Below are 14,600 nucleotides of genomic sequence, written 5' to 3'. Positions count from 1 at the left end.
TGCTCTATTACAGCAAAAATGTTGTTATTTAAAACATATCAGAATATAACTTCAACAAGTCGGATTCTTTCCAGCCAACATGTTGTATTAATTGCTTTCAGATCTCAAAATCTAAAGAAAGTTCTACAGGAGATGTCAGACATAATAATTTCCATTTTTATCTAAATTTAATTTATAGTAACCATCAAATTCTATATGGTATTTTAATCTGCTATTTCTCAACATACTATACATACAACACTACAAACAATAGTACCAATAACCTTATTTCTATGATTTATATACACCTTGTTTCACATACTGTTGAGACTACTTCACTGTGTTGTTTCTGTGTGAAACAATCTTATATTGCCATATCCTTCTATCATTTATTATATGAGTAAATTATGTGTCAGGTAAACCCACCAAAACTCAGAATGACTCATTTAAACTCTGACATTAATTGCAGATCAGGTTGATTTATAGCAATCATCACAGTAAGAAGTGTCAAACTCATATGAGACGTTAGATGAGGTAAAATAAATGCAACCTGCCCGCTGAACAAACAGTTTATTCTGTAATTGTTATTATAGTAATTTGCATGATGATTAGTATTTGATGGTAGCCTGTTATCAAGTAATAGACAGACCGCTGAGTGTTTACTAAGAGAATGAATCAGACCTGAGATCAGTGACTGATCCCATATCCAGGAACATTTGCTGGCCTGCTCACTTCATTTACTGTAACAGCAGCACTGAAAACATCCCATTAAAATAAATGGTTTACAAAAGGGTTGTATGAAACTACCTAGTGGGCTGGTAGCAGCCACTATAAGACTTAATATTCAGCCCAGTATCTATATTTGAAGCAAGGGAAACCAAAAAGTCATTTAGATCCATCAAACTGGGGATGAAATGGGGGCAAGTTGGAGAGTTTAGCTATTCATAGTCATGGTAATCCAGAGACGGATGCATGTAGGTCAGAACTGCAACAGTCCTGTCGTGGTGGATGTTGGGGTCACTGTTAGTTAATTACAATCACACTAATTACTGGGCTATAAAATACTTCACAACAAAACAGGTAGGAGAGAGAAAACTAAAAAATATGCTAAAGGGGAAAAAGAAACAGTAGAAAGAAACACTCCCACTATTACCTCAAGTTATTTTGCACTATAACTCACATATTATGTTTATTGTGCACATATGTAGAAACAGGTGGTTATATATAATGTGTATGTAACTGTGTATTCCTGGTAAATATATTTACTTAATTGCCAAATTGACAGTTTAATTCCATTCTAATTTAAAATATTTTAATATTTGTAAATACATTTTGTACTGTGGAGGCGTCTACAACTGAATTTCATCGTGTAAACCTGCATTTTATAATGACAATTAAAATGAAGGTCGGACCTTGAACCTGGAATACAGCTATAAAACAAGTAAAATGACTGTATATGTGTCAACTTTATGATTGCGCACACCCTGAACCTTATTTAAAAAAAAGTTTTAGTCTTTATTCTCCAGAATCATAAAATCACGGCATGTGGTGACATCTCTAACGTGTTCAAAGGTCATAATAAGAGACTGTCCTTCCCTAGAAAAACAACAACATCGGCCATTTATCCAAAGACCTAAAACGACCTTTGTTTGCATTTTACTGACATAAAGCTTCTTGTGGTTGTGCAAATAATGACTATTGTCCCTCTAAAGCAGGAACAAAAGTATCACGATGTTGTTAGAACCTCAAAACTAGTTAAAGTTTAAGTGTATCTGAAGCTTATATGAGGCTTCAGCAGTCTGAATTAGTCATATCAAGTGGATATCTACAGTCTTTTTAGCATCAGACAGTGTTTCCCTGTTGAGCTGCGGTGGAAGTATAGTAACAAAAAGAGGGATTTTGGCACTAAAAAGACTTTAACATTGAAAGATATCTACTTGATTTGACTCAAGCTTCATATTAACTTCAGATAAACTTTTAAATACAGCTTCACAACAGGCCGAGAGCAAATAAAAGCCATAAAACAAGTAAAATGAGGACAAAAGTAGCTGCTATGGGTACAAAACCAGTGCTGTTTTTGAATGGGTTAGAGATGTTGGCTCATGTCCAGGAAGGGTGATGGTTCTGGGAAAAAGTTCTCTCCCTTTCTTCAATAAGTACTTCTCAGTTTCTGTTGAACAAAGCACTTAACCCTCCACCCGCTGAGTCCATCAGTGGACTGGACGCTGCTCAGCCGAGGAGTTTGGACGCTGGTTAATTTGTGTTTGATTAAATGGAGGGTAAAGCTGTCCGAGGTGACTGTATGGTGACGCTTTTAAATGGCACTGAAAGGTTATTAAATCCACCGTTTGAAACTTTGTAAATACTCAAGAGTTCAGAAAGTCAGTAAGGTCACGTTAATAAGCTTCTGGCTTTTATCCAAGTTTTATCACTGACCTTTAAAGTAACTGTGAGCCAGTTCACACAGCTTGGAGCCTCTGGTGGTTGGAAATATTGTCTTTTCCTGGTGTTGAAAGACATGTCAGTGACACAACTATTTGAACTTGTGGCTGAGTTTCTCAAGAATACAGTCGTTCTTCAGAAACAACCACATCCTCGCTAGAGGTATTTCAGTGGAAAAGGTGTGATGATATTTAATTTTGTCAGTATTATTCAGCTGTCAGGCTAATCAGAGGGTCTTTAAAGTCTTTATGCTGCATTCTGTGTTTCCATAAATCATGCAGCTTTTGTGAGATATCTTTATTTGTCCTTTTCTTTTTATTGTTTGTAGAGCTGCAATGATTAGTTAATTAAACGATTAGTTGCCAACTATTAAATTAATTGTATATATTTGTGTTGTAGACTGTTGGTCGGGACAGAACAAGAAATTTGAAGACCTCATCTGGAACGTTTTATGGACCAAACAACTAATTGATATATTGACAAAATAATGGACAGATTAATTAATAATGAAAATAATCGTTAGTTGCAGCTCTAATTGTGTGTTGCCTGCTTTGGTTTTCATGCTTGCTTGTAAAGCACTAAATAATCTTATGTTTTAGACACATTTATTTGACTTCTTTGTCTGATATAATTGATATAATACAGTTTGATTTGATTTTTAGAGGATGTTTGTTAGCAGCCGTCAGCTTCTCACTTTCCTTTTTTTGTATGTTTGTGTATATATGTGTGTAGTTGCAAGTTTTTTTCTTTACATGTGTTTTATTCTCTCTAGGTGACTTCAGCCTGAGGTTAAAAGGTCATCAGACGGTCAAGTGCAAACTAGAGGAATGAAGACGTCAACAGCAGCAGCACCATAATGACGAACGAACAGACCGGGATGAGGACGACTACGCAGAAGTCTTTGGGGTCATCAGCTGAGCTTTGACCCCCTCATGGATTAAAAATGGCTCTGTGGCTGAAACAGGGAGGGAAGAAACCCATCATACTTTCTGGGAATTCTTGGACTTTTACCAAGGTGTTTGTTTGAAGCAGGATTTGTACACACTGGAGTGTCTTTTTGATTTAAATGGGACTAAAGTGAAGATGGAATAAGATCTGAGAGGGAGATGTTCCTAAAGCAAAACTGACTATAAAATACTTTGAAGTCAAGGATGGAGCAGGATTTCACACAGTAGGATCTCTCATCTCTCTCATAAATTGTGGCTTGTGAAGACTTGTATGCACCGGCCTGGACTAACATTAGCCAGTGTTGGTGAAGTTTCCAAACCTTTACGTCCAAAACAACTTAAAAAAAAAAATCATCCTACTGGTAAATAAAATCTAGCTGGCAATATTTGCCTGTAACTGTAAACATTTCCATTCCTCATTGTTGTGAATGGACGTCTGACTCTTCTAAAGCTAGAAGGCGACGTTTCCCTTCAGCTTCATAACGGTACCTCTCGCTCCTGGTCAGTGTCTTGCTGCAGTGCCATTAAAACACTCCAAACATGGCCGCCACGGGAAGGAAGCACATGGTGAAAGACTTCAACCATTTCATCACCTGTTACCTGTGTCGAGGTTACCTGATTAAACCGACCACAGTCACTGAGTGCCTGCATACCTGTAAGTGGAACGACTAACACACATCCTTTGTGATTTAAAGGATGGGTCCACAATTTTTTAAGTTTTAAAACAACAGTCAGGTGTCCATATGAACAGTGAAAGAGGTTTTCCTTGCTGTAATCATTCCTCCTGTTCATACTGGATATTAAAAGATCCTTCAAATGTGCTATCAATGTAAATGATGGAGTCCAAAAAAGTGGATATTTGCCACATTTACAGTCTTTTTATAGCATCAAATTCCCTCTTTGTGTTTCCTCGGACAGTGTTTCCCTGTTGAGCTGCAGGTGGAAGTATAGTAACAAAAAGAGGAACTTTGGCACTAAAAAGACTGTAACGTTGAAAGATATCTACTTGATTTGACTCATTTGGACGCTGAAGCTTCATATTAGCTTCAGATAAACTTTTAAATACATTTTGTCCCCCATCACTATAAGTGCATTATGAAGGGATCGTTTACAGCAAGAAAAACATATTTCGTTCATTTGGTCACCTGACTGTTGTTTTAAAACAGACTTGAAAAATTGTGAACCTGTCCTTTAAGCTGACCTGCACCAGGTTTACACTCATTTAAAGGGGTGAAAATAAATAACAAAGGTGCATGAAGATGGTTTGACTTCATCTGAAATGTGTCCCACAGTGCACTGAATAAAATCATCATCATCCACTCATGAAAATGAGCTAGTTAGATTTAATGCCTAATTTAAGCTAATGCCTAAAGCTAAAGCACATTATATTGTTCAGAATATTATTATTGTGAACAGCTGAGTGGGAAAAACCTTTTTATATGGTGTCACTTCAAGACTAAAAACAGGGGTAACCATCACAAGTCTAAATAATGGGAAGTTTAACAGGATTTCCTGTTCTGTTTGCTAACTAATTTGCAAGGCAATTAGCTTGTGACCTAGCAAGCTCACCTAGCAGCAAGTGACTTAACAAGATTTTAATAAGTTAGCTGCTGTAACCTGCTAATGAGCGAGCTAACAAGTTAAGTCGCTTGCAGTTCTCAGCTGTGCCTTTCTTGCTTTTCTTTAAAGGACTTAAACATGACGTCAAACTGTCTTAACGAAGTGTTGCAATTGGAGATACTAATTTTGACCTTAGTAAAACATGTTAATGTTGTTTCCTCTGCAGTCTGTAAGAGCTGTATCGTGCAGCACTTTGAGGAGAGTAATGACTGTCCGAAATGTGGCATTCAGGTCCATGAGACCAACCCGCTGGAGATGCTCAGGTAAGATGTACTTTATCTACTCTCACCTCCTCTTTTATTTGACTTTATTTGACCTGTTGCTTTTTATCTTCCCTCTACTCTTTGATCATCTCATCTTAATACTTAATACTCATCCTGTTTTCTTCCTTCCTCACAAACTCTCTCATTTTCCTCTTTGTCACATCTCCCCTTTTCTAAGATCTTTTTATTCCTACTTGACTTCCTTTCTTTGCTTTTCTTCCCCCTGCTCTCTCTCTCTCCTTTCATTCCTTATATTCCCCCTTCCTCGCCACCCATGTAACATCCTCCTCACCTCCTCCTCGTCTTTCTCTCCCTCCGCCTCCCCTCTCACACTCTTCTCTCTCTCTCTCTCTCTCTATTCCCAGATTGGACAACACCCTGGAGGAGATCATTTTCAAGCTGGTGCCCGGGCTCAGAGAAAGTAAGTTTGCCAGATGGGTTCATCAATCTGTCTCCTCAGTTTGCAGTCCGTGTTTAATTATGTTACTTTTCATGGGAGGTAGGAAAAATAATTAAGTAAATGACAGCACTCCAATCACATAATTTATCACAAGACAGAGAAATAATTTATTACGATGCACAGATGGCCTTTCTTCAGCATACACACACTATAACAGTGTTGTGACGTCACACAAGTTCACACAGTTTAACACAAAGGGGGGGCATCAAATTTTACACGAACAAGGGAAACCATTGAAACATGTAATCAGGCTCTGTGGTGACCTGGAGGCCAACTGTACTCACGTTTTCTGGAGCTGCACTAAAAACTAAAGACATTATGGGATATGTTATTCCAAACAACTGTGATGAGATAGATGAGAAAGAAGACATAGATATCTGGCAAAAAATCTGCTTATAGCCAGCAAAAAATATTTAATATAACAAGAAATTGGTGTAAAGCTGATCCTCCGGGTAAAGAGCAATAGTTTGAGATTGTCAGGGATATCTATTCAAGTTGACCTACCTGCTAGGAGTTAAAGGAAATAGAGCTGGGAAAAGTGGATCATTTACATGAAACATGATGCTGAACATGTTAGGATATGAAAAAACTGGAAAAGAGAATGTGTATATATATATATATATATATATATATGTCTGAGTTGCCCTAGACAACTGTTTTTGTTGTATTTGCTCAGTGTTGTATTGTTGTGTGTGTGCTTGTGATGTTGTGTGTCCAGAGCTGAAAACCCAATAAAAAATTAACGTATTAAAAATGCTATCGTCAGGATAAAAATTTCATACATAAAGTGTCAGAAAATATAAGACAAATATAAATCTTCATTAATGCCATGTAGGCAAAAATTCTGAAATAATCCAGTCAAATACATTCATAATCAGTTTTCTTACAGTGTTCTTATGACACTCCACAGTTCAATAATAAATTGCTAACTTCCTCTTTCTCCTTCTGGGTAGTTCGGTCCAACTAAACCTCCAAGAATTTTTCCTGCTACATACACATATGATTCATTGATACATGTGACTCACTGAGGAGATGTGAGCTGTGTTGTTTGGCAGCAATCTGTTATATAAAGTTCATTAAAACACTGTAGTAACCACCCAGTAACACCCCATCAATCACCACATCTTATAAACTACTTGGCAACACTGTTAAAATGACCAAGAACCCCGTAGCATGCACTTGACGACACCCTCAACAAGAACACGATCATTTAGCAACCATAGCAACCAACTTGAACTCCCTAGCAACGACCTCGCAATGCCTTAATACCGCCCATAGCACATAGTAACTTACTACCAACGCCTTAACAATAACTTTAACCCAGCAACCATCCTACCAACCTCTTAACAGCAACCTAGCAATCATTTTCTCCAAGTGACATAACGGAGTCAGCACATTTCTCTTTGCGGTCTAATTCTGTCTTCATGAATATGTTTAAAGATCACCTCCAGGCATGTTTGAAGACATAAAAATACCCACTTAGCATAATAAGTTATGTCTGGGTTTCTCAAGTTCAGTTACCTCATAAAAAAATCTTAAAATTACACTACTCCTTCTCCCTATTTGAAAGAAAAACAGAGTCTATGAATATGAAAATGTTGTACATTCAAAAGTTTAACTGTTGGACACAAGATGTCTGGTTCTTCACTGTAAATTCCATTCTCAGTGTATGTGCACTGGAGGCTTCACGTGTCCACGTCACACTTGTGCAAGCCTCATATTGGACCATTATTAGCTTCCAGTTAGCTGTGAAATCACAAAATCCTGCTTGTTTGCATATATCTTAAACTCAGATTTCTCAAACATTCAACTGTAGTATAAGTAAAATACACTTTTGTGTGGAGGGGGACTTTAATATTCATGCAAAAGGGCATTTTTAGGGCCATTACAACTTCCATAAAAAGGCAGGACCTGCACTGTACCATTACAATAATATATTAACCATAACTTTATTTGTACTAGTGCAGTGCCCGTTCAAAATGTGCCTGTTGGGAATGGGCCAGTTTCTCAATACCTAGAGAACAGTGCCCGTCCCTTAAACACCTCTCACACAGACTATTGGTAGATGCTACAATTTATCCGTGTTCCCTAAACGCCTCACATGCAGATTATCGGTCGAAGCTATAATTTACAGATGTTCCTTAAATGCTTCAAATGCAGGCTATCGGCAGACGGTACAATTTACCAGTGTTCCCTAAACGCATCACATGCAGGCTATCAGGAGTACACTACAATTTCAATCTGAAGTCGATTGGATAAACTATAGTGCTCATTCAAAACGTGCCTCAGACATCCTGCACTATGTCTTGAATGTACATTTGCATGAGCAGCAGGAATAGTAGAGCTTAACTCTTTGAACTTTTCAATTGATTCTCTATGGTATTTCCTATCACTATGGATGTAATCCCTCCTCCGACCACAATGTGCATTGCAATGGTGGAGTGGCGCTGTCCGCATTTCTGCTCGTTGACTCTACGGGCAGTAAAGAAGCAGACGCAACATTGTTTATGAGGTATTTTATATCTTTCTCATCCAAACAACTTCACACTTGACACTGCACGTCCTTGGGTCCTCATCAATACACCTGCCAAGTTTGAATTCAATCAGATGAACAGTTGTCAAGAAAATCACAGGACACACATACATACAGACAGACAGCGATTCCTCCCTTTATAGTTAGATAGAACTTTTCAAAACAACTGCTACAAAGTGCTTCACAAACAAGGACAAATAAAAAAAAGCAGGAAAACAATAAAATATAAAATCACAGCCCACAAAAAAATAACACATAAAACAATTAAAAGTAACAGGTAAAAATAACAAAATAAGTAACAGATAAATAATTAAGCAAAAGCTACACGGCAGAAGTAAGTCTTGAGAGCCCCAACAGCGAAAGCTCTGTCACCCTTGGTCTTCAGCGTTGACCGAGGAATGTACTGTAAACTTAACGACTTTGCTGAGCTCACCTTGCTTCATATTCAAAACAGTAACACACAATCAGGTCAAGGAGTTTGCCAGTTTGACTGTTTACAATATGTGCATAAAATACAATGAGTGTTGGATCCAGTGATTAATCAGACCCAACGGCCTTCAAGTGATAGACCTGGCTTCAAAGTCATATGCAGCATACACCGAGCTGAAGTGTTTGCGAACAAGACAAATCCCTACCAGCTGCTGTGGTGCTGCTCTGCAGTCTAATAGATCTTTTTAAGATGGAAGGGAGCTCCCATTGAGATCAGTAAGGTATCCATTTATCAATGCCATATCACTTTTAGAGAGAAGGAAGCCCAAGAGTTTAAAAACGAGATGAAGACGTACAACCTTTCTCCTTGCAGCGAGGCCAATGAGAAGCCAACATGTCTAACTAAAGCTGTGATGGCACTATAATTTTATGACTTCATAACTTCACCTCAGCTGACAGAGCCCTGTGGCAGCCGCATGATGGAACAAACATCATATATTTTTGTGGGGGCTTTTGCTGCTCGGCCAAGTGGTTTTAAAAAAAATCAGCCTCATATGAATTCTGCTTTATGGATTTTCGTGTTATTGTGAGGAGAAGTGTTGTGTTTTTTCTCTACTTAACTATTGCTTCACCCTGTTTGGTATTTTTCTTGTTGATTGTTCCTAGAGGCTACAAACATACTTTAAGTGCAGAACAAATCTAATACTGTTCATGCACATCAACAGGAACCTGAACAACTTAACTGCAGTTTGACTGACTGGTTAGAATAAGCGACCCAAACAGAACGGTCTTGTCAAAGCGGCATTTGGCATTAAACTACTGCCTGCTATATCATCATAAGTCACATAGAATAAGATAAATGCCTCAAATGTGGATATTTTTTCTAGTTTCTTAAAGTAAAACATCACTGAAGCACCCCGACAGATTCGACGTGACAAGTACAACAAAAACATGCTTTGGTAGGTTGTATTATAGAGCAAAACAGGTTGCTATTTGTGATATCAACCGTGCTCCTGGGTATCTAGACAGTGTTTTATCTGTTTTAGATTAGAGCAGGTGGCTCATATTAGATAATACATTACCCAGCTTGTAAATCAGTTAAAGCAGGGCTGCCTGTTGCCTCGATATAATGCTTACTTTAGCCCACGTGATGAGCCTTTTGTAATGGTTGTAAAGGAGCTTGTATGCATCAATTTAGCATAAACCTTACCAAATTTCCCATTATACCGCAAAAAAACTTAAATTAGACACTGAATTTCATTAAGAGAATTGATTTCTTTGAATACAGTGTAAATTTTGACACGTAATTCTGTTTTAGTCTTTAGTTTTCATCAGTGACATTTTAGTCTCATTTCTGTCTGCATTGTCTTCTGTCATTTTTGTGTCTTCTAAGCATTTTGAGGCTACAGCTGTTACCATTTTTGTTGTGTACAGTTACCACGGTGACAGGTGTCACTCTTGTTTAAAAGGCAGTGTACACATTGACTCTTCAGTAAATCCAGTTGTCATTTCCAAACTGTGTCTGTTTAAACAGATCTGCTCACTCTCTCCTAGCATTACCACAACTACCAGTGCTCTCCACATGCAGAGCATCTGATCATTCAGAAAGCTGGATTCGCTCACCTGTTCACAAAAAAAAATGCAGTTAATTGTGTAAATTTAGCTTGAGAGAAGCTAAAATGTCAGATAACATACTGATATTTCTTTAGCTGACATCTAGAGGACGATCTAAAGGAGCCTCGTTTTCTAATCTAATCTCTTCGAACTCTCAGTGGATTGTAGATGAATTTAGTCTATAAATCTGTTTCTTGTCATAGTTAACAGTGTAACACAATCTTTAAGCAAGTCTTTAAAATATAAAATATCTCCTCTCAGTGTCCTGTTTGTTGACATTGTCCTCTTTTTGTCTGATTTTTCTGTGTGAACTAGAAGAGGAACAGCAGGAACTCGAATTCTGGAAGAAGAACCAACCCAAAGAAAATGGCCAAGGTAAGCTGTCCATCATACAGACCTTTAATATGAGTACTATGATCTGTATTTTAAAGTTTGTAGCACCTTTGTTGTAAACTGTTATTATCTAAAGACATCCTGTGTGACATACTAATAGCAGAAATTGTAAATCCGCCACATTTAAAACCGACAGAAAAACTAACTTGTGTACATTACACACCATTTTTGGGGAGGCGGTAGATCCCCTGATAACTACTCTTACTATTCCTATTAAAACTGAATTTTTTAGTAGTCTGCTTCTGGTTTATGGTCTACTTCTTATTCACAGTTTCTTGTCTCCTTCCTGTCAATAAAAGAGAAGGCAGAAGTGAAATCGATACAGTAGAAAAGGGATGTTTTTGATACTTTTGATTCATCAGAATGTGATAAGTCATCGAATTCAGACCCAGATCATTTGTATCTGGGGCAGAGATGATATCGGGGAATTTCCCGTGAACACATCATACATCTCACAAAAGCTTTTCAGGTGCAAACAGAGCTTATACTGCTCTTTGTAGAGGGAAATAATTCAAAATAATAATTTCAGTGGAATCATATCAGTATGACAACATTTTGATATTTTAATAGTAGCGCCGCAACTAACGATTATTTTCAATATCAATTCTCGGTTTAATCGATTAATCATTTTGGCTTCAAAATAATTTCCCCAGAGTCAAAGGTGACGACTTATTTTGTCTGATCAACAGTCGAATATCCAAAAATATTCAATTTACTGTTATGAATGATGAAGAAAAGCATCAAGTCTTCACACTTGAGAAGCTGAAACCAACTAATTTTTTTTCCTTTTATCAAAATAGTGGCTGATTAATTTTCTGTCAACTGACTTATCACTATTTGTCTTAATTGATAAACTCTATTTTTCTATTTAAATCTTGGATATAAAAGAGGTACGATAGATCTTAATAGATATTTGGAGGTTTGTTCCACCTTCTATTACTGTAAAGCTTCAGCAAAACAGATACATCACTCAATAATGTCGTACGTTTGTTTCAAACCACAGCAGAAAACCTGAGATTTCAGAGGGTCGGGCTGCCTGATGTTGGAGGTGACGGTGGGGGCGGCGGCGGCGGCGGTGATGGCGAAGGTGACGGCGAAGGTGACGACGACTACCACAGAAGTGACCCTCAGATAGCCATTTGTCTTGACTGCCTACGCAACACGGGACAGTCGGGGGAGAGCACTGTCACGGTATATTTGTGTTTAATAATAACTTATGTTTGTTCGATTTTATCAAGAGATGTGAAGCACTTTAAAAAAAACTGGGAAATGTTAAGTTTTTCATTTGTGAGAGGAAAAACTTTATTGAGGAAATGTTTTTGGGGCCAGAGTTGTTAACAAGGCTATCGATTTGCTTTTAAAGGTTTGTGGGTTTGATTGTGTTTTGGCTGCATTATTAGTTTAGTTGCAGTTATGTCTCTCTCATCATATTAGAGTTTAACAGAGTATGTCTCTCATCCAATTAGGATTTGATGAAGAGGTTCATCCGCTGCTCCAGTAGAGTCACCGTGGGAACAATTAAGAAGTTTCTCAGTCTTAAACTCAAACTGCCCAGCTCTTATGAGGTAAGGGACAGATTATATCCTCCGGTTCAGAAACTGCAGTCCTGTTAAAGTCAGTCTTAAAACAACAGTCAGTTTTTCTTACTGTAATCATTCCTCCTGTTCATACTGACCATTAGAAGATCCCTTTATAATGCACTTACAACGGAAGTGATGGGGTACAAAATCCACAGTCCTCCTTCTGTGCAAACATGTATTTAAAAGTTTATCTGAAGCTAATATGAAGCCTCAGCGTCCAAATGAGTCAAATCAAGAAGATATCTTTCAACGTTCTTTTTGTTACTAAACTTCCACCTGCAGCTCAACAGGGAAACACTGTCCGAGGAAACACAAAGAGGGAATTTGATGCTAAAAAAGACTGTAAATGTGTCAGATATCCACTTGATATGACTAACTCAGACTGATGAAGCCTCATATAAGCTTCATATCAACTTTTAAATGACTGTGTGGACACACTGTGGATTTTTGACTTCTATTGGAAGCACATTTGAAGATCTTTTAATATCCAGTATGAACAGGAGGAATGATTACAGCGAGGAAAACCTCTTTCACTGTTCATACGGACACCTGACTGCTGTTTTAAGACACATTTGAAAAATTGTGAACCTTTCCTTAAAGGCAAAACTTAAACATTCAAGCTCTTAACTGTGAAGAAACTATTGGATATGAGAACTCAAATTGCCTTTATTGCATGAAGTTAAAAGGATGTGGTAGTCTGTTTGCAGTTTGAAGGTGTTTGATGCTCAGATTAGCTCAGTTTAGCTCATTTCTTGGTTTCAAGTTGCAGCTCCTCTTGCAAGTTTCCATGTGCACTGTCATTACAGTGTGACGTAAATTCTGAGCAAAAACATCCAAAAAACATTGATTGGTAAATGTTGACTATGACATCATTATTACATAATTATCTCATGTTAAATCATTGGTTGTCAGATAAGACTAAAGGGAAACATACAGCAGTGTTGTATGATTTGTCATTGTGTCAAATCTCTAGTTTCACTGTGTGTGAACTTTCGAGTAAACTTTGACCAGGGTAACTTTGAGTCTCAAAGCAAAGTCGCTCTGTGTTTATGAGACCAGATGCTCATTAATACTCGATTTGAATTATCATTATAATCATCAGCCAGCTTTATCAAAAGGATTAAATACTGCTGACTTCCACATTTGCTGCAGACTGAGCTCAAAACTGGTGTAACTCACACACGCACTCTCTTTCACACACTCACGTATTCAGTGTAGCCTCCCACTCGTTACCACTGTAAACGTCCCCTCTCCTTTCATTTCCTGCGTTGGTTCCTTTTTATTTTTTATTTCTCTTGTCATTTTCTTTATCTTGTTTTTTACACCACATTGTTATTTTATACTCTCTTTTTTTCCTAATCATGTTTTTTTTTTTTTTCCTGCATTGTCCAGCTGGATGTGCTGTGTAACGGAGAGATAATGGGCAGAGATCACACTATGGAGTTCATCTACATGACTCGGTGGAGGCTACATGGAGAGAATGTAAGGCTATCACCCTCACTTCCTGTTTATGTGTGCTTGAGTTTGCATGGCCGTGTGTAGATGCATTGGTGCAGGAGAGCATTTATTTCCATGTATATATATGTGTGTGTGTGTGTGTGTGTGTGTGTGTGTGTGTGTGTGTCTGTGTGTGTGGGTTATGCGTTCATTCACATTGTGCAGACTCAACTCACCAATGGGGGACAAAAAGCTCCACAAGGTTAAAGATGTATTTTATGGTGAAGACTTTAGTGTGTAGAGTCAGGTTTAGATTGTGGTCGGGGGGGTAGGTAGGTAGCGGTTATAGTTCAGGGACGAGTAAGAATGAAAGTAAAATCAACAGAATGCTCTCAGAAGTATAGGAACTTTGTGTGTGTGTGTGTTTGCATGTTTGCATGTGAATGCATTTGTGAAAACCAGCGCTGGTTGAGCAACTTCTCTATTCAGTGTTAAACAGTTTTTTGCAGCAAGAAAGTGTCTCTTCCAAGAATCTGTCATGACTCAGACTCTGTAAAAGGAAGAATTATGACTTCAAACTGGTTGAAAGGGGACTTTTTCCAACATATTTCACCCCACACATTTATGTATTGTTGTTGTTATGTTGATCATTTATCTTTAAAAGATGAAACTTTACTTTGAAGAGGCCTGAAAAAAGTTTTACTTTCATTTTCTCAAACACTGAAACACTTACACAAGTATGTGTGATGAGGTTCACAACTGATAATTAATACATGAAAAATTAATCTAGCAATGATGAATGTGTTAAATCAATCCACTATATAGTCTGTAAGATTTTAAAATGACCTTTCACCACTCAGCTGAGCCCAAAGTCACATCTTAAAAGTTATAATTCAAAACCTT

General features: G+C 37.6%; 1 protein-coding gene across 3 annotated transcripts in view; it reads left to right on the top strand.

Moving 5' to 3' along the window:
- Window positions 1-14,600, top strand: part of pcgf5b (polycomb group ring finger 5b) — a 29,695-nt gene that overhangs the window by 2,329 nt on the left and 12,766 nt on the right. For 2 of the 3 annotated variants that reach the window (XM_067610836.1, XM_067610837.1), the window contains exons 2-8: window positions 3,194-4,023; window positions 5,155-5,251; window positions 5,617-5,672; window positions 10,603-10,662; window positions 11,684-11,871; window positions 12,147-12,245; window positions 13,653-13,742. In XM_067610836.1, the coding sequence (XP_067466937.1) occupies window positions 3,909-4,023; window positions 5,155-5,251; window positions 5,617-5,672; window positions 10,603-10,662; window positions 11,684-11,871; window positions 12,147-12,245; window positions 13,653-13,742 (705 nt within the window). In that variant the 5' untranslated portion in view covers window positions 3,194-3,908. The remainder of the gene's footprint in view (window positions 1-3,193; window positions 4,024-5,154; window positions 5,252-5,616; window positions 5,673-10,602; window positions 10,663-11,683; window positions 11,872-12,146; window positions 12,246-13,652; window positions 13,743-14,600) is intronic. The other variant, XM_067610838.1, reaches the window with a different exon arrangement.

This window comes from Thunnus thynnus, chromosome 14 (assembly GCF_963924715.1).
Source record: "Thunnus thynnus chromosome 14, fThuThy2.1, whole genome shotgun sequence".
NCBI lineage: Eukaryota > Metazoa > Chordata > Actinopteri > Scombriformes > Scombridae > Thunnus > Thunnus thynnus.
This window is presented reverse-complemented; position numbering and strand designations above follow the sequence as displayed.